Source organism: Megalobrama amblycephala, linkage group LG16 (assembly GCF_018812025.1).
Source record: "Megalobrama amblycephala isolate DHTTF-2021 linkage group LG16, ASM1881202v1, whole genome shotgun sequence".
In the NCBI taxonomy this organism is placed as follows: domain Eukaryota; kingdom Metazoa; phylum Chordata; class Actinopteri; order Cypriniformes; family Xenocyprididae; genus Megalobrama; species Megalobrama amblycephala.
In genome coordinates this window covers 23,369,274-23,389,480 of record NC_063059.1, presented here as the reverse complement: position 1 = coordinate 23,389,480, position 20,207 = coordinate 23,369,274, and the positions used below count along the sequence as shown (strand labels likewise).

Below are 20,207 nucleotides of genomic sequence, written 5' to 3'. Positions count from 1 at the left end.
GTCCTGTGCAGGGTCAAGAAAGTGACTCCTCTGAGACGTCAGTCCGTGGTCCACGCATTAAGCATGTGTGTCGTCGTGCAGCTGTAGCTCTGGGTCGCAATCGTGCTGTGTTCCCAGATGATATGCCTACCCTTAGTGCCTTGCCATGGGAGGAGAGAGAAAAGATCTTGTCTTCCATGGGAAATGATGGTGAGAAAAATCTTAGAACTTGTTTGATTTTGTTAAAAAAAAAGTGGCATTGTTTTTAAATCTTAAATTGTATACTTAAATAGACAAATCATCAGTGGCGGGATCAGAGGAGGCGGAGCCACCCACACCTCCTATTAAGCCAGTAACAAGGCAGAAAACGGTCCATGAGGCCCCACCCAGGAAGGGCCGGCGCTCTCGACGCTGCGGGCAGTGTCCAGGCTGCCAAGTCCCAAATGACTGTGGGGTCTGCACCAACTGCTTGGATAAGCCCAAATTTGGGGGGCGCAATATTAAAAAGCAGTGTTGCAAGTAAGTGTGAAATGTTGTTATAAATATAATAAATTGGGGGTTTCAGAACCTTTGCTCATTAAAATTGCCCTTAAACCTTTGTGCTTGTGTCATCACAGAGTACGGAAGTGTCAGAACTTGCAGTGGATGCCGTCAAAGTTTCTTCAGAAGCAGGCAAAAGGTCAGTTTTCTGAGAATACCTTATTATAAGCCAGAGATGCTCTTATATTTCAATTAATTGTCCGTTTGCATTAACTTCAGGTAAAAAGGACAAGAGGAGGAATAAATTGACTGAAAAAAAGGATTCCCATCACAAATCCCAGTGTTCTGAATCAAGCCCCAAGCCAGCCGTTCCTCCAAAGGATGACCCTCCCCGTAAGAAGAGTGAAACTCCACCACCTGCACAGGGAGAGGACAAACAAAAGCAGACACAGTCTTCAACACCATCTTCACCAGCTTCCTCCCCAAAGGACCTTCTGCTCTCTAGTGCTTCTGATGACCCCAAGCATTCTCAGACCCCTTTGAGCTCAGCCTTTAGAAAGGAACGGAAGCAGCAGCCCAGTTCTTCACCCACCTCCCTGCACGCTGACCCATCTTCCCCACCAGCACAGTCCCAGCAGTCCTTGCAGCAGCAAAGCCAAATGCCAGCAAAAAAGGAAGGTCTTGCAAAGTCCCAGCCCTCTGAACCCAAGAAGAAATCTCAGCAACAAAGTCAACCCAGCTCTGCAGCAGACACAGGTAAATAGATGAGGAGATTTACTGTTGCTAACTTAACACAGGGGTGTCCAATCCTGTTCCTGGAGGGCAGTCTTCTAGCCGAGTTTAGCTCCAGCAATAATTAAACACCTGAGGTCTTTAGGATCACCAGAAATTTCCAGACAGGTCTGTTGTAGCTAAATTTTGCAGGAAGATGTCCCTCCATGAGCAGGATTGGACACTCTGACTAAAACATAGCCTTAATTTTTTTGTTTTATGGTCATGTCATCTTTTAGCATCCGAAGCAAAGCTAAAGAAGCAGACCTCTCGATGTGTTCAACCACTCAAGCCTAAACCAAAAGAAAAGGTAAGCAGATCTTGCAGGCAGCTTTGTATTATTTTATTATGCCATAAACGGTTTCCATTGTCTCTTGCCTCTTCACCTATGAATATTGGTTGATATTCTTTTTAATGTTGATATTTCTGAGGCTCATAGCACAAATGATGCCAAGGTCACAGGCTCAATTCCCATGGAATGCACATACTGACAAAATGTACCTTGAATACACTGTAAGTCACTTTGAGTAAAAGCGTCTTGCATATGCACCAATGTAATGTAAATGTGATTGTTTACAGGAGAAACAGATACACAAACCTGACAACAGTACTTTAAACTCCCAGAGCACTCCTTCGACTGGGGGCACCGCCAAGCAGAAAGCGCCCTGCGATGGAGTGCATCGAATCAGAGTAGATTTCAAGGAGGACTATGACATTGAGAATGTGTGGGAAATGGGTGGGCTCAGCATTCTCACCTCTGTGCCAATCACCCCACCGGTGGTGTGCTTTCTTTGTGCCAGCAGTGGTAATGTAGAGGTGGGCTGTCTTTTGTTTGTAATTCTTGTCTTATGAATTGAAGGGGAAAAAATTGAGATGTGTTCTTATGGTTTGTCGTCTTCAGTTTGTTTTCTGCCAGGTGTGCTGTGAACCCTTCCACCTCTTCTGCTTGGGGGAGACAGAACGCCCCCATGAGGAACAGTGGGAGAACTGGTGTTGTCGTCGATGCCGCTTTTGCCATGTCTGTGGCAGGAATTATCAGAAAACAAAAGTAAGACTTTCTATTCTGTTACATTTCTGTCATGATATAGATTCCAGAAATCTCTGCAGAAATGCTCAGAAAAAAATGGGGGGAAAATGTAAATAAGGGAAACCAATAGAATAATTACTATGCAAGTAACTCAATTGCAGGTATTTTCATGTTTTAAAGGGATAGTTCACCCAAAAAGGAAAATTCTGTCATTAATTACTCTTCTTCATGTTGTTCCAACTTTCATTCATCTTCGTAACGCATATGAAGATCTTTTTGATGAAATCTGAGAGCTTTCTGTCCCTCCATAGACTGCTACACAACTACCACTTTGATGCCTCAAAACGTTCATAGAGATTGTAAAACTGATCCGTAAGAATTGAGTTGTTTAGTCCAAATTTTCTGAAGAGACATAATCACTTTATATGATAAACAGATTTAATTTAGGCTTATATTCACATATAAACATTCATCAACTCACACATCAGTTTGGGTAAAGGTTCATTCTTAAGTGTTTCGCAGCACGTTTGAGCTTCCGCAAGAGGTTTGTTCTCGCATGTCAAGCGGGTGTGGTTGAGCTTCTGTTTATGTTCGCTGATCAATCAAGCCTAAATTAAATGTTCATCATATAAAGCGATCGATTCTCTTCAGAAAATTTGGACTAAACCACTCAATTCATATGGATTAGTTTTACGATCTCTTTATGAACTAACCACTCCAAACTCACTATTGATAATGCAACATTTCGACCGTCAGGTCTTCATCAGGCACAATGCTGTTATTTTCAATATGCGGACATCATGCTTCTTTTTTTCTATTATTGTTATTTTGTTGTCCTGCACCTGAGCCGAATTAAGGTGGGATGTGCACACCTTATCTGTATTTTTGATTAAATAGTAAAGTGTTTCCAATAGAAGTGATTTTTAAAGGAAGACATCATTGGAACAGAGGGAGGCACTTTCTGTAGCACATTCTGATGTAATGGTTAAAGATAAATGGAAAAGTTTAATATTCAAAGCATGAGTCCGCTTGGATCAACAATGGTATGTTCTAATGAAAAATACCTCCTTATGAAAGGCAAATACTTGTCAGCTCTCTGGAATTATCATTTCCTTTTGGTACATTTAATAACCGACTAAGCAACTTCCAAGTTTTTTTTCTCTCTAAAAGCCCCTAGCCACTCCCAAAACCTTCAAAAATGACAAACGCTCAATACCAGAATTAAAATTAAAATTTTTATCCTTTCCATCATATAGCAGCTACTGGAGTGTGACAAGTGCCGAAACAGCTATCACCCTGAGTGCCTGGGACCCAACCACCCTACCAGACCCACCAAGAAGAAAAGAGTCTGGGTACTTAGACACTCTCAATCCTAGATGTCTGTAACATCTGCTGTATTTTTGCTACATTCCCCCATAATTATTTTTCCTTCTGCCACAGATTTGCACCAAGTGTGTGTGCTGTAAGAGTTGTGGAGCCACCAAACCAGGGAAGGCCTGGGATGCCCAGTGGTCACATGATTTCTCTTTGTGTCATGACTGTGCCAAACTCTTAGCTAAAGGTCAGTGCTCTACATCCTGGATGTTTATTGTATGTTTCTAAACTATCACTAAACTATGTAATCCATGTTTTTCTTCCAGGCAACTTCTGCCCACTCTGTAATAAGTGCTATGATGACGATGACTGTGATAGCAAAATGATGAAGTGCAGAAAGTGTGATTGCTGGGTCCATGCCAACTGTGAAAGTTTAACCGGTGAATTAACTGTTTTTCTCCACATCTCTTATGTCTTGAGGCATTACAGGGCACCATGACCTTTTAACTAATAAAAGTTGGTTGATTTAAATTACAAATTACAAAATTTACAATTACTACTGTACAAACGTTTAATCAATTAAATTAATCAAAAGTTAGAATAAAGACATTTATAATGTTACAAAACATTTTAATTTCAAATAAATGCTGTTCTTTTAAACTGTCTATTCATCAAAGAGTCCTGAAATAAAGTTTCACTGTTTTCACAAAAATATTAAGCAACTGTTTTCAACATTTATAATAAGAAATGCTTCTTGACCACCAAATCAACATATTAAAATTTTGTGACACGGAAGTCTGAATCAATGATGCTGAAAATTCAGCTTTAACATCACAGGAATAAGTTACATTTTAGAATATAGGACTATTTACAGCTATTTGAAATTGATAATTTCTCACAATATTACTGTTTAGTGTAGTTTTGGTCAAATACATGCAGCCTTATGGAGACTTCTTTCAAAAAAATTCAACAGTCTTACCGACCACAAAATTTTGAATGGTAGTGTTTGCATCTGGTCAGTTCTAACATGGCTATGGTTATTAAAGATAAGGTAGCATTCTAGATTTTGGATGCTTCTGTAATGCAACTCTATTTAAGCAATCTTTCCCTTTACATATTTAGATGATATGTATGAGCTCTTGTCTAACCTGCCTGAGAGTGTGGTCTACACCTGCACAAACTGCACTGAGCCTAATCCTGCTGAGTGGCGGGCCGTCTTAGAGAAAGAAATTCAGAAGTCCATGCGGCAAGTTCTCACTTCCCTGCTCAACTCCCGCACATCCACACACTTGCTTCGCTACAGACAGGTGAATTGCCATCTCAAGTCCTGGAAGTTTTCACCAGCTATATTTTCAACACCAAAGTAATGGCACTATCTTCTTTGTCTCAGGCGGTTATGAAGCCACCTGAGTTGAACCCAGAGACAGAAGAGAGCCTTCCCTCACGCCGTTCCCCAGAGGGCCCTGACCCCCCTGTGCTGACGGAGGTCTCTCCACCAATTGATTCGCCGCTCGATTTGGAGTCTGTGGAGAAGAAAATGGATTCTGGACGCTATAAAACAGTGGTAAGAGTTTTTAAATATGTCCTTCTTTGAAACAGTTTAAAGCAAAAATGGTAGCTTTTATGTTTCTATTCTTCTTTGAAAGATTACCTGCTGCCTTTTGAGCTTCTAATGCAGCAGGGTTCATATGCCGGTCAAATACATGAGAGCCAGGTGTCATTTTCTGCTCCTCTCTTTCAGTTGGAGTTCAGTGATGACATTGTGAAAATCATCCAGACAGCCTTCAATTCAGACGGAGGTCAGCTAGAGAGCAGAAAAGCCAACAGCATGCTTAAGTCCTTTTTTATCAGGGTGAGGAAAAGCTGGACGACACACAATTCTGACAATGGAACATCTTGCAGTCCTAAATTATTGTTTCTAATGGCACTGTCACTGTTATTTGTTACAGCAAATGGAGCGGATTTTTCCATGGTACAAGGTGAAGGAGTCCAAATTCTGGGAGACGTGCAAAGTCTCTTCTAAGTGAGTCCTTCCCGTGAATCGAATGATTTGTTTCAATTTATTTGTTTGTTTTAATTTGGACTTTGAATCATGCTATTTACATTCTTTGGTCAGAAACAAATTTCAGAACTAAATTCAGGAACAAGCTATGTTTAGTTTGATTGTGAATAGTGGGACCAGTTAAGCTAGTGTATGAGCATCGAGAACAAACTCACCGTTGAGTGTCTGTCTATTCTTTGCTCTCCTCTAGAGCAGAAATATCACCTTTCCATAGGGAATGCACCCTGTATAGTCTAGTTCCATTGTTTGAGGTCGACAGGCAGTGTCACATTTCACATGGGTGCTTTGACAAGTCTTGTGGTTGGCATTTGGTTTGCTTGTTTGTATACTTCATTTGTTACCATGAATTATTAAGAGCAGTGCAAAGTTTTTTGTGTGTGTGTGTGTGTCTGTCTGTGTATGCATGCCTGATCTTGAATACAGGGTCTTTAAAGAGAACAATGTTTATATTGTTTACATTTTCAATTATGCTATCAGCTTTTAGTCATTCTTTTTTGTACTGCGATTTGGCCATTGGCACTTTTTTTCTAATGCATATTTTCCTCCTCACTACCGTTGAGCACCAATTCAATGTATTAAAATATCTGAATGGTTATGTGACATTGAAAACTTTAAAATGGTACTGTATAAGCATACATTTGTCCATATGTTAGGTAATTAAACATTGTTGTGTAACAAAGACATGACTAACAAGACAGTGTATCTTTGCAGTAGTGGACTGCTTCCCAATGCTGTGCTACCCCCTTCTTTGGATCACAACTATGCCCAGTGGCAGGAGAGGGAGGAGATAGCCAGGGCTGAGCAGCCTGTGCTCATGAAAAAGATCATCCCAGCTCCCCATCCTAAAGCCCCTGGAGAACCCAACTCCCCAATGGCCCCCACACCACCTCCTCCACCACCCTTGCTTATCCATGGTGAGAAAGTTGCTTTAAAACCCTATAAAAACTAACCTGTAAAGGAACTACTGGTATGGTACATTGTGTTAGGAGTTAAATAACTATATTCTTTTGCATTCTGATAATTTTTCTTTACAAACAGAGTTAAAGTGTATGTAGATAAGTTACACAGGAATATTTCTTTTTATCTTCAGACATAGCCCTGAAGACAGCCCTGTGATTCCCCCTCCTGGTGTTGGTGACAACAGACAGTGTTCGCTTTGTCTGAATTATGGAGATGAGAACACAAATGTGAGTAATCAAACAAAAAGAATGCATTAGCATGTACAGATATGGATTTATAATTATTCTCTATTTCAGTCATGTTTGATTTGTAAGACATTGTTGGGTAATCTGTTTTCTAGGACTGTGGTAGACTGCTTTATATTGGCCAGAATGAGTGGGCCCATGTGAACTGTGCACTGTGGTCAGCAGAGGTGTTTGAGGATGTTGACGGTGCTCTCAAAAATGTCCATATGGCAGTCGGCCGAGGCAAACAGCTGGTACACAATGAACAAACACGACACCTGGCTTAGATTGAGTTACAGTTGCCGAATAAGCCTACTAATAAGACTATAGGCAACAAGTCATTCCCCACCCAAAATAAATTGCATTATGCTTTGCTTTTTCAGCAATGTGAGCATTGTCACAAACCCGGAGCCACGGTGAGCTGTTGTCTGACCTCCTGTACCAACAACTACCATTTCATGTGTGCACGTCAGCAGCAGTGTGCCTTTTTAGAGGACAAGAAGGTTTATTGTCAGCATCACAGAGATCTTATAAAGGGCGAGGTAAGGAATGATGCATGCATCGGTAAGCAAGTTATGTTTTTGTATATTTTGTTGTGAATTGTTGAATTTATTATTAATAATAAACCTTTTTTAAAGGTGGTGCCAGAGTCGGGCTTTGAAGTGACTCGTAGGGTCCTTGTGGACTTTGAGGGAATCAGTCTGAGAAGAAAGTTTGTTAATGGACTTGAACCAGATAATATCCACATGATGATAGGTATGTATGTCTTTGCAGGGTGCTTGCCATTGACAAGTAATAAACAACACACTCTATATCAAAATTAAATGTAATTTTTTTTTTTTTGGTTCAGGGTCTATGACCATTGACTGTCTTGGTATGTTAACTGAACTGTCAGATTGTGAGAGGAAGCTGTTTCCTGTGGGATACCAGTAAGTCTTTGAAATTACAGTTTTGTCTTTCAGTAAACATAACTAGATATAAAATGAAATGACCGCTTGTTTTTTTTTTTTTTTACACAGATGCTCAAGGGTCTACTGGAGCACTCTAGATGCCCGTAAGCGATGTGTTTATAAATGTAGAATTTTAGTGTGCCGCCCCACTATGACAGAAACTATCAATAACGACACAGTAGCTCAAGAGGAAAACCACACAGTTGCTCATAGTCCTCCACCTGTTTCAGGTAAGTAGATTTAGATGTATTTTGGTCCTCATTGAGACATTTTGCTAACCTTTTAAAAACTGATCAATCATTATAAAATATTTCAGCTGAACTGGACTCTGCTTTGCCTGGACCCACAGATTCCATAAAACCATCGAATGTGCCTTCCACACCAAAACAAAGGGTTTATTTTAGGAACAGACACCCCAGCTACCCACCATGTCATCGTTCTCCCTCGACCAGACCACTTCCCTCCCCAGGTAGGAGTTATATATAGTATTTATATTGCTTTGTTTTCTTTGAGATAATTTTTTTTTGTTTTTGTTTTTAATGTTGTTCAATGTATTTTCCCCCCTTTAGATGGTTTTGGTAGTTCAGCCCATGAGATTGTGACTGTGGGAGACCCTCTGCTGAACTCCAGTCTTCGAAGCATTGGATCTCGTCGACACAGCACTTCCTCCATCTTCACTCAACAACCTAGGCAAAAGCTTTCCTCGTCTCCACAGGGAGGCACAGTATCCAGTCAGACAGGCAATTCATCTGCCCCTTGCCTGTCCTCAACCTCTAAGGAACCTTTAACCAGGGACATAGGGAAAGAAAGAGCACCATCTGGAGAAAGATCTCACTATCGAGAGGCAAATTCAGTAAACAGTGGAGCACAGCGTCGACCCGGTTTTGGTTTCACCGAAAGAATAGATGGTAATAGAGAAGCATCCAAAAAGCAGTCTGATGGTGAGAGTTTGAAGTCATCTCAACCAGCCAGCATAAGTCAAGTGTCACCACCTCTTGGAACTGCAGTTTTGACAGGACATCAGAGAGGAAGTGGCAGTTTAAAAACCGAGAAAGGGAAACAAACCGCAAAAGATACTGACCTTCCAGCCGGAGCCACTTTTATGTCCAGTCATCCACTCGCCACCCTTCCAAAAGACAAAGCTAATCCAATCAAGGAAGGAAATGTGACATCAATGGCTGCATCAAAAGACTCAGGAAAGACTGGGTCTCTGCAGCCGGTTTACAGCAAAAGTGGGAATAGAAAGTCTCATGACTATACTTCTGGCCCAGCTGCGGCAGCGGCAATGAAGCCTCTCTGGTCATCTGGTGCCAAGGTGGGAGAGGAAGAAATAAAGCGTAGCTTCCAGGCAAGTGCTGCCATCACTGCTAGTCATGGAACCTCTAGCACCAAAGAAAAACACTCCAAAGTCAAAATGAATATGAGCAGGGATGTTTCAAAAGAAAGAAAAGAGACTCCTCAGAACCGAAACCCAGTTCTCAACAGCAACTCTAAAAGCAGTAATGTTAAAACACAAGGTCAGGGTCCACCTCCTCATAATAGTAGCAATAAAGACACAGCACTGAGCAGCAACACAGGATCTGGCACAGTGGAAGTTAATAAATTTGATCAGAAGGAAGTGGAGAAGCCATTAAAGTCCAAAGAGAGATTTAGCCTCGAGAAGAAGCATAGTTCAACCATGGATGCTATTCAGCCGAAAGCAGGGGGCGAGAGAGGTAATAGGCCACCACAGGTACACCCTAAATCAAGCAAGGAAGTTACTCCAGTGGTGAAGAAACAAACTGAGAGGCTGCCTCTATTGTCTCAGAAAATGGATCCTAATGGTACCAAAGCTGTCAGCATATCTCCTAACACAAACACGTACACTTCTGTTACCCCTAGCAACCAGGGCCCCCAAAGAAGGTCCTCCCGAGCAATGGTTTTCTCCCCATCTGCAAGTTCTGAAAGCTCAGAATCAGACAGCCATATCCACCCAGATGATCCTGAGGAGCACCTAATGGACCACCAGTGTGCTGATGATGGGGAGGACAATAATTTAGAGGACGAAGGCAGCATCGATAAGCACCACGAGGAGGATAGTGATGGTTCGGCGGGGTCAGCAAAACGCAGATACCCAAGGCGGAGTGCTCGTGCTCGATCGAACATGTTCTTTGGGCTAACCCCTTTCTACGGTGTCCGATCATATGGTGAGGAAGACATACCCTTCTACAGAAGTGGTGAAATCTCCATGAAGAAGCGGACTGGGAGCAGCAAGCGATCAGCTGAAGGACAAGTCGATGGGGCAGATGATATGAGCACATCATCTTCTGCGGACAGTGGAGAAGATGAAGAAGGAGGAATTGGTTCAAATAAGGACACGTATTACTACAACTTCACACGCACCATAATCAACCCCAACTCTGGTCTTCCGTCTATTGCAGGTATTGATCAGTGTTTGGGAAGAGGGTCGCAGATCCACAGGTTCTTGAGGGACCAGGCAAAGGAACATGAAGACGACAGTGATGAGGTATCAACAGCTACCAAGAATTTGGAGCTGCAACAAATTGGCCAGCTGGATGGTGTGGACGATGGTTCTGAGAGTGACGTTAGTATAAGCACTAGCAGCACAACTACAGCTACTACTTCGTCCACACACAAAAGTTCAACAAAAAGGAAGGGTAGAGAAAGCAGGACAGAGAAATCAAACATTGACTCAGGGAAGGAGGCAGAAAATAACACAAGTGGTAACAGTCGCGAAAGTCGTAAAAATCAGAAGGATAACTGTCATCCATTAGGGAGTGTGAAAACACAAGGACAAGACCCCCTTGAAACTCAGTTGGCACTCACCACGGATCTCCTCAAGTCTGACTCTGATAACAACAACAGTGATGACTGTGGTAACATCCTGCCTTCTGATATTATGGAGTTTGTGCTCAATACTCCTTCAATGCAGTCTTTGGGACAGCAGACAGAAGCTCCTTCTGCTGAACCATTCTCTTTAGATGAGAGTTATGGGGTGGATGTTAACCAAAGAAAGGACATGCTTTTTGAAGATTTCACTCAGCCACTGGCCAGTGCTGAACCTGGCGAGAGTGGGGTGAACACCTCCATTGCTGTAGAAGAGTCATATGGTCTTCCTCTTGAGTTGCCCTCAGACCTCTCTGTGTTAACAACTCGAAGTCCCACCGTAAATAATCAAAATCACAGCTCATTGATCTCGGAGAGCTCTGACCGTACCATGCTGGCTTTGGCCACAGAGGAATCAGGAGTCGAGAAAAGTGGGAAGAAACAGAGAACAGGATCCACTGTATCCAGCAAGAGCCCACAGGAGAGATGTACCGATTCCCAGGTTCCGGAAGGTCACATGACTCCAGAACACTTCATTCCTGCACGCATTGATGGCGACCATATAACAAGTCCTGGAGCAGAACCTGTGGGAGAGACGGGGAACCGAGATCTGACGAGAACTACTAGCACACCAGGTCTTCCCAGCTCACCCACCTTGCCTCTCCAGAGTCAGAAGTTCATCCCTGCTGCTACCGTTAGCTCAGGTCCCACTCCAATTGCAAGCTCTGCTGTTCAAGCTACCGCCTCTCAATTGAAGCCTGGTCCAGAGAAGCTGATAGTGCTAAACCAACATCTGCAGCCACTCTATGTATTTCAAACCCTTCCCAATGGTGTAACCCAAAAGATCCAGATTGCACCATCTGTTAGTGCAACAGGTGTCATGAACACTAGTGCCCCTGTATTGACAGGCCTCAGTGGTGGCATTTCCACCTCTCAATCCATTTTTCCTGCTGGCAGCAAAGGTTTAGTGCCTGTACCTCATCACTCACAAATCCATGCATTCACAGGCACCACTCAGACAGGTTTCCAGCCAGTCATTCCTAGCACTACATCAAGCCTCATCATAGGAGTCCCTTCGCATGATCCCCAGATTGGTGTGACAGAAGCAGGTCATAGGCATGATCATGCCCCTAGTGTTGCTATGGTATCTAGTGCTTCATCTATCACCCCAGCTCCGACTATGCTCCCCTCTGGACATGGCAAGAAACGCTTAATTTCTCGTCTTCAGAGTCACAAGAGCAAGAAACAGGCTCGTCCAAAAACTCAGCCCACGCTTGCTCCTTCCGATGTTGGGCCCAATATTATGATAAACTTGACACCTTCACAAATTGCTGCAGGAATCCCTGCTCAGACAGGCCTGATGGAACTGGGGACTATAACTGCAACTGCCACACCTCATAGAAAAATTCCTAACATCATAAAACGTCCAAAGCAAGGGGTAATGTACTTGGAGCCTACTCTCCTTCCACAGCCCATGCCTATTTCAACCACAACTCAGCCTGGCATATTGGGACATGATTCCTCAACTCACCTACTCCCATGTACTGTGTCGGGGCTCAACCCAAGTCAGTCAGTTTTGAATGTGGTGTCGGTGCCTCCCAGTGCACCTGGAAACTTTTTGGGAGCGAGCTCCGTAGCGCTGAGCGCTCCAGGCCTCATCAGCTCAACTGAGATCACACGACCTATAAATAGCCTCATTATCAACCCTCATAACCTGAGCCTTCCAGAGCAACAGATGGTTCTTCATTCAGGAACCCCCATGATGTCTCATCTTACTAATCCTGCCCAGACCTCCATTGCAAGTAGCATCTGTGTTTTTCCCCCAAACCAAAGCATAAGCATGTCTGTCAACCAGCAGGTGGAGAAAGAGGGCAGTGTTCATCTCCAGCACCAAGTCAGTCGAGTCCTGGCAGATAAATCCCTTGACCCAAATGTCAGTTCAGCTGGTCAAGTGGCTCTTGCGCCTAATCCCATTGCTCAAGACCTGAACAAAGGTCATGTTGTTGGCGTTCTCACTCAGAGCTCACGAACCTCTCCAATCTCTCGACCACCACATCAGCAACAATCCTCAAAGTTATCTGCTGGAGCAGCCTCCACAGCTGTTGGGAAAGGAAAGCAAAAGGCCAAAAGACCTCGACCAAGCCCAGATAAGAGCAGTGGAAAGAAACACAAAGGACTTCAGTCAGATACACCAACTGTTGATACATCTGCAATCCAATTATCATATTTTCCAGGGTAAGAGTCTGACATTTTGTAATGTATCTTCCTTATTGTTGGTTTAAAAAAAGAACAAAAGTTGAAACATGCTAAAATGAGTTTTTTGTTTGTTTGTTTGTTTTGTAGCGACCAGGAACTTTCATCACCTGAGCCAATGGATACAGGCCAGTCAAATGAAACAGGTTCAAAAAAGAGGTAAACAATTATTATAAATATCAATCTTAAATTTTCAATTTACTTGGATGTATCCTATGTAATTAAACTATTTTACTTTTTTCCGTTCACAGTGACTCTTCCACTATGACAGCTGATTCCTCTGCTCTTAAACAAAAAACCATGGATACACATGATGAGAAACCAAAGAATGCAGGTGGGTAAAATGGCAGGTCTTTCTGTCCATCTCTCTGTTAAATGTTGCAGTGGTTACAGATAATTTTTTGTCACATTTTTTTGTAGGTTTACCTAGTAAAGGTGATGGGAAAGGATCTAACTCATTCTCAGTGGAAACACCTGATCAGAGGGACAGTGGGAGAGACTCCTCTCTTGACTACAAGCCCAAAAAAGGGCTCATATTTGAAATCTGCAGTGATGACGGATTTCAAATCCGCTGTGAAAGTATTGAGGGTAAGTGAGATCTAGATAATAAAGTATAATGCAAAGTTTTGACCTGATATGAAATATAATGTTTATTTGTGTGATAATTACAGTCAGTCTTCTGTGATATTCATTTCTTGTTTCACATTTCCTATTTCGTTTCAGAGGCCTGGAAGTCCCTGACAGATAAAGTGCAAGAAGCCCGGTCCAATGCTAGACTCAAGGCACTTTCATTTGATGGTAAAAACATATTAGAGCATTAATTGTAAACATTATACTTATTTTGTTTTACTTATTTTTAGTTTGGCAAACACATCCTGTATTTCACATTTTTTTCACATATTTTTTCTTTTTCAGGAGTGAATGGGTTGAAGATGCTGGGTGTTGTTCATGATGCTGTAGTGTTTTTACTGGAGCAGTTGTATGGAGCTAGACATTGCCGAAATTACAGGTTCCGCTTCCATAAACCTGAGAAGCCAGAAGATCCTCCTGTCAACCCTCATGGATCTGCCCGTGCTGAGGTGTACCACAGGTATTTGTCATGGCCAGGGTGGTTGGTTTATTTTTTTCAATCACTGAGAATCTTAAACCTTTCCACAATAGAAAATGTATAATAAGTAATTCTGTAAAGAACTGTTGTGAATGTGAAATCTCTAATTGACTTTCTTCTGCTTGAATTCATAATTTTTCAGGCGATCAGTTCTGGACATGTTTAATTTCCTGGCTTCCAAACACCGTCAGCCTCCTGTATACAACCCCCAGGAGGAAGATGAGGAGGAGATGCAGCAGAAGTCGGCACGGTGAGCCACCTTACTGACCTTGTTGTAACCTCTTTTCAGTTATGGATCAGTGGTCCCTGGAGACCCCCCCAACACTGCACATTTTGCATGTCTCCTTAATCAAACACGCATGATTCAGATCATCAGCTCATTAGTAGACTCACAAGACATGAAATGGGTGTGTCAGACAAAGGAGAGATTCAAAACTGTGCAAAAAATCATCATAACACCTGGTGTTTTCACAGACGGGCCACCAGCATGGACTTGCCACTGCCTATGAGGTTCAGGCACTTGAAGAAAGCATCCAGGGAAGCTGTGGGTGTCTACAGGTATATACACTTTTTATTTAAACCAAAAATGGTTGAATTAAAAACAAACATGCATCTTTGTTGCATACCATCTTATTCATCCTGTGTTTTGTTCACAGATCAGCCATACACGGCAGAGGTCTGTTCTGCAGGAAGAACATTGATGCTGGAGAGATGGTCATTGAGTATTCTGGCAATGTCATTCGCTCTGTCCTCACTGACAAGCGGGAGAAGTACTATGATGGCAAGGTAGAAATCTAATACTTGGTGGTCTATTAGTGCAAGGCATTTAAAACAAAACTGCACCAGTGTTCTTAATGGATTTGTCTTCTTTTTTTCTTTTTTTTAAATTCTTTTTTGCTTGTACTCAGGGCATTGGCTGCTACATGTTTCGTATCGATGACTACGAGGTGGTTGATGCCACCATCCACGGCAATGCGGCCCGTTTCATTAACCACTCCTGCGAGCCCAACTGCTACTCCCGTGTGGTCAATGTTGACGGTCAGAAGCACATTGTCATTTTCGCCATGCGCAAAATCTATAGAGGCGAGGAGCTCACATACGATTACAAGTTCCCCATCGAAGAACCAGGCAATAAGCTGCCTTGCAACTGCGGGGCAAAGAAGTGTCGCAAGTTCCTCAATTGAAAGTGAACTCACAAGCTAATGCTGTCTGTGAAATGCTATCAAGAGTGTATACTTGCCAGGGAAAAGACATTTTTAAATGTTTTTTTTTTACTGAAGCAGGCTCAGGTTATCAGAAGGTTAATGGTATTGTGCCTCTTAAGTTGTTTGATTTTTAGAAAAGACAATTGACAGGAGTCGCAATGGCGAAGATTGCCCTTATGTCCCCTTTATTAATGCCCAATTTAAGAGATTAGTGCCCCCTTATTTTTAACTTTTGTATATGATCTTTTATTTTACTGTTTCGTTTTTTCAAAGAAGGATATTGTGAACGGTTTTAAATTTGTAAGTCGAGTCTGGCCTGCCCTTACTTTTTGAGTGTGACAAATTACTGAAAAAATGCCACTTCGTTCCATTCTACACCAAAGTGCAATTTTGGAAGGGAAAGATTTAATGTTTTTAGATTGACGATACATAATCCTTTTTTTAGCCTGACCTGTTTAGACATCTCTCCCTTTTTGAATGTACATTGAAGCCTTCAGAGCATACATGGTCATCCTTGCCAAGCTGGGCCTGATTCTCTGTATGAAAGACACTGTAAATATCTCAGAGGAGAGATGATGAGGGGAAACACTAGGGGGAGCAGTGGTCCCTGGAATAATGGTCATTAGAAAGACAAGATGGTAAATGGTCTTTTTGTCAATGGTTGAAAGAAACTTGTTTGAGATATGAAAAATAGGCCAGCAAAGAGCTTGGGAGCTGTAAGGGCTGGCTGGGTTGAGATCCTGGTGGACTGACAGCCAATGGACCAGAGCAATTTCTGAGGTCTGGGGGGGAATAACATGCTTTTATTTACTATACATTTTTATAGTAATTCAGAGAGAAAGTAGCTTAATTGCAATGTATTGCAAAAAAAAGTATAATTTGTATGTTCCAAGGCTTCTCATGAAACCTTGTAGGATTTAATTGATTTTAGTTCAGAGTCCAAATGCTATTACCAGTTTATTTGTCTCTCACCAATAGGGAGTATTTTTTCCCTCCCTAGGCCCATAGTTGTGCATGAAATTATAATATCATGTTTTTTTGAGGCAGTTTAAAACTTGACTATTTTTGTTCTGTCTTGTCGCTGACAGAAATATCATTCGTTGAATATGTGAATATGTATATTTTTCTATACAAATGACTAAAAAAAAGCACTCATTGGTAAATAGCACTTAACAATGGTATTTATATTTTTAATAAAACATTGTATTTATTTTATCAACATTTTTGTAGGAAATAATAGATTTACAACACTAATGCTTTGTCCAGACATTTTTATAGTGCTGTCTTCTAAAAGATTTTTTTTTAGTTGGGTTTTATTTTTTTGTAGCCCGAATGTTTCTTTCTGTTCCAAAGACTGAAGCAGTTACTGTTCCCACAGAGTGCGGTCCACCAGAGGCTCTCGTTGTGAACCCAAGTCAAGCATGGACATTTCAAATATCATTTCAAACAGGTGTTTAGGTTTAGTGAGCTTTTCAAAGTGCAGATCGGTTTGATATAACTCTCCTTTCTTAGTGCCAGCCTTAAAATTACATGCAAGAATAGCCCATCTTCCCCTAAAAGGCCCTCTTTGCATTTTCTAAACTTGGAGAAAATCTCAAAAAGATGCATGAAATCCTTCTCTAGCATTCTAGCAACTGACAAGTCCCAAAGTTTATTCCATATATTTTGTTATATCAAAATATTTTCTTAGAGATTGGTGTAATGCAAGGAATTGCCACAGAGGCTATCCCATTTAAAACTACTTCTAAAGCACTATATATATGGAGGAGGAGATGGCGGAGGGCTCTTGTTTCCTCACGATCTTGTGCACTGAAGATTAGTCTTCTTCCCAGTCTTCTTCAACACATGTTGCCTTGGCACTGCATGGAAGCTCCAGCCAGCCATTCAGTCAATGCACATTATTTGCTCGTATCATCTCTTTCTCTTTTAAATGTAGTCACCTTCAACACCTGTCCCCATCTGTGCCCTTTTCAGGGCTCAAGTTTTGTTTGACCCCTATTCGAATAAGGCTGAGACAGATGTGGCTTCATTATTGTTGTGGATGTTCTGTGGATTGTTCTTCCATGGTTCTTCCATCTTTCAGATCAAGAGTTGGTGCCTTCTCTGTAAATTTCTCTGGTTGTTTTAGTTTTTGCATGTATTTGTGTTAGAACTTGATTGGACAGTGAGCTGAGGATCTCCAGACTATGGAGAAACGTTCAAAACCGTTTTAACTAGGGCACAAACAGATTCCACTTGACGTTTGACTCTTGTTTTATTTTTCATGTAAAGTTATGTTTTTCAAAGGGATGCTGTAGCACGAGTATGTGGGTATTGCAGAACGACTTGGGATCTGTACATACCTCTAGACAAAGCTGCTTTGTGCAACCGTGGCTTCCTTAGTGAGCCATTTTTAAGGCCAGTTCTTTTGTGTCATTGCCTTGTAAGTTTAACTCTAATAAAATTTTATTATTTTCTTTCTTTTCCTCGGCCACTGCAGACCCCCCTCCAGCCCTCTCTGTACCTAGGCTGCAATAATTTTGACCTTTCCCAGAATTTAATTTTTGACTATGGCACTGAAGATCAGAGTTCTGTACGTTTCCTCACATTGAGCATTTGTTGGCTGCTGCCTCATATTTGTATACGTGTTTATATTGATCAGAATTTGTGGTTTAGCCATCTTTTTCAGGGATTCTTGGGGGTCTTGCCCAACTTTCCTCTCGCCCTGGCACCCCTGTGGAGCAGGGACATGCTGAACTCTGCAGCTAGGCCGTTGTTGAATGTATTCTAGAATTTTTTCTTTTTTCTTTTAAAAACTTTTATTTTCCAACATGAAAGGCTGGGAAGATACAGGACAGCTTTTTATTTCATAAAATGGGTGGACTATACAGCAATGGCAATCTTTGCAGGGTTCTACAGAAACTATTGCTCAGTCTAACGAAATAAAATGTTTATTTTATTATTCTATTTTTTTTTTTTTTTTTTTTTTTTGTAATGCAGTTACTAATCCTAAGGGCTTTGTAATAGACTCCTGCACAGACATCAATACAACTTCAGATGCTCCATAAACTGGTGTAACAGTGTTCGGTCAGTGTTTCAGAAGCAGACACGCTCTGCTGTTTTCTTGGACTTTACTCCTCCACACCACGCAAGTGGTACCACACTTCTCCTGTAATTATAATCAACAGTATATATGTATACACAATATACATGGATATATATATAAACTAAACGTGTATGAATAGTAACTTGTATTTCAATATCTACACAATATACGGAATGGACAGACAAACTTAGTTACAGTAGCAAACCGCAGCTTCATAATGGTTAATTGCAATGTTCAGTGTATAATCTGTAATGCTTTTGTGTTACAGATAACTTTAGAGTAACTAATGTGCATCATTTTAATATCAAGATCAAGTACCAGTTTTCCTGTGCCTGTGTATGTTCCCTCAATGGAGCATTGCAGTTTTTTTTTTTCTTTTTTTTTCTTTTTCTTTTAATTTGTTTTAACTTCTTTATTTGGAAAGGAGCGGTATTTATATTATGAAACAAGTTCATGTAAAATGTGGTTGTAAACTTTTTAAGCCTTGATATTTTGTTTGCTTTTGATGGTGTAGTTGGCTTTATTTTACTCTGTATATTTTTAACAGTTTGTGGACATCAGGAAAAAAAATTGTCCTTTCCTAAACCCAGCCATGTCACCTATACCTCTCTCTCCTATTGGATCTTAAGTTGTACTTTTTCTTATGTGATGTTCTGTAATGAGTAATGGTAACCATTCTATTTATTTATTTCTGCAAGCATCTCTAGATGTACATTGAGGTAAAGCTCCTTCTGAGAGCAGGTGACAGCGCTCCCTGTTTTTGGAATTTTAACTTGGTTCACTTTGTACAGAAATAAGTTGCGGACCATCGGAGGTACTTTAGCGAGTCGGAGAGGTCTTGAGAAGGAGAGATTTTAATTTGTTCCTCTTGGAAAACACAAGTTTTCCATTGTCTTACCAACACTTGTAGCTTTGAGAGATCATGTTGATGTTGAGACTGACAGTTTTAAGGTTTTTCTTATTTTTTTTCTCCAAGTTGCCCCATCAGTGTTTTACCGTTTTACAGAAAAATGAAGGAAAATTTGTTAATCTAAAATATTCAACCACAAACTACTTAAGGATGAATGTATAATGAGGAAAAAATTGTACATAACAACTGTAAAAAGGAAAGTTTCTAATCATGTTTATTTTCTATGCACTTTTTTTATTTAAGTGATAGTTTAAATAATAAACATGTCTTGTTTACTCAAACTGGATGTCTTGTTGTTTAACCTTTCCATAATTGTTACTAGTTCTCTGGTCTTGCATCAAGACCCATATTTTATACTGGACATTAAGTGGCGGCAACATGGAACACTCTTGAAATAAAAGTTCCAAAAGGGGTTTTCGCAACAGTGTCACAGAAGAACAATTTTTCTTTCTTAGTGCAGAACAATTTAGTAACCTAAAGAACCTTTTGTGCAGTGGAAGGTTGCTGTCTTGTTTCCATCGCGGTCTAAAGTACAGTAAAGATTATAGGCACTTAGCATGCAGTTCTACGACCAATGTACCGGGTGCGACTTTCCAGTTCCTGCTGGATTCCGTCCTCCGCATAAACTTAATAAAGCCTGAACCTTGTCGTCGGTACATTGGTCGTAATATTTTAAACTCCATTGTTGATTTAAATAGCAAACAACTCTTACTGTGTGCACCGCAACAGACTTTTAAAGAATGGTGGTAGAAATAAAATGCTGCATGGAGTCAACCAATCAGCATGTTCAGCACCCAAGTCCCACCACCGAATATTCCTGAACTTTGAAAAAGTACTACCTCACGAGCAGGGACTTTCTGAGGGGGAAATTTTTACCCAGATACTATTTCTCTTAAACACCTTTTTCCTTTCTTAAAGGAAATAAATCCCAATGCCAGAAGTAATGTGCTGTTTCTGACTTTTGTGTAGCACCTGCAGCTCTGCGTTTCCATTTGAAGGATCCCATTGTTAGGAAAGAGCTGCTGAAGTTTATTTTCAACACTTGATTCCTGA

General features: G+C 41.1%; 1 protein-coding gene across 1 annotated transcript in view; it reads left to right on the top strand.

Moving 5' to 3' along the window:
• The window catches only part of kmt2a (lysine (K)-specific methyltransferase 2A), a 34,685-nt gene extending 15,250 nt beyond the window's left edge, over nt 1–19,435 (top strand). Inside the window, exons 4-35 of the mRNA XM_048162096.1 lie at nt 12–189; nt 273–498; nt 597–658; nt 739–1,215; nt 1,470–1,540; nt 1,810–2,046; nt 2,132–2,278; nt 3,514–3,609; nt 3,698–3,818; nt 3,898–4,011; nt 4,694–4,878; nt 4,962–5,135; nt 5,313–5,423; nt 5,521–5,594; nt 6,345–6,547; nt 6,702–6,820; nt 6,934–7,071; nt 7,201–7,359; nt 7,456–7,573; nt 7,668–7,746; nt 7,837–7,997; nt 8,084–8,236; nt 8,337–12,828; nt 12,937–13,005; nt 13,098–13,180; nt 13,267–13,434; nt 13,570–13,644; nt 13,762–13,936; nt 14,097–14,204; nt 14,429–14,512; nt 14,611–14,740; nt 14,863–19,435. Coding sequence (XP_048018053.1) covers nt 12–189; nt 273–498; nt 597–658; nt 739–1,215; nt 1,470–1,540; nt 1,810–2,046; nt 2,132–2,278; nt 3,514–3,609; nt 3,698–3,818; nt 3,898–4,011; nt 4,694–4,878; nt 4,962–5,135; nt 5,313–5,423; nt 5,521–5,594; nt 6,345–6,547; nt 6,702–6,820; nt 6,934–7,071; nt 7,201–7,359; nt 7,456–7,573; nt 7,668–7,746; nt 7,837–7,997; nt 8,084–8,236; nt 8,337–12,828; nt 12,937–13,005; nt 13,098–13,180; nt 13,267–13,434; nt 13,570–13,644; nt 13,762–13,936; nt 14,097–14,204; nt 14,429–14,512; nt 14,611–14,740; nt 14,863–15,138 — 9,063 coding nt within the window. The 3' untranslated portion in view covers nt 15,139–19,435. The remainder of the gene's footprint in view (nt 1–11; nt 190–272; nt 499–596; nt 659–738; nt 1,216–1,469; nt 1,541–1,809; nt 2,047–2,131; nt 2,279–3,513; nt 3,610–3,697; nt 3,819–3,897; nt 4,012–4,693; nt 4,879–4,961; nt 5,136–5,312; nt 5,424–5,520; nt 5,595–6,344; nt 6,548–6,701; nt 6,821–6,933; nt 7,072–7,200; nt 7,360–7,455; nt 7,574–7,667; nt 7,747–7,836; nt 7,998–8,083; nt 8,237–8,336; nt 12,829–12,936; nt 13,006–13,097; nt 13,181–13,266; nt 13,435–13,569; nt 13,645–13,761; nt 13,937–14,096; nt 14,205–14,428; nt 14,513–14,610; nt 14,741–14,862) is intronic.
• Nucleotides 19,436–20,207: the final 772 nt, after the last annotated feature.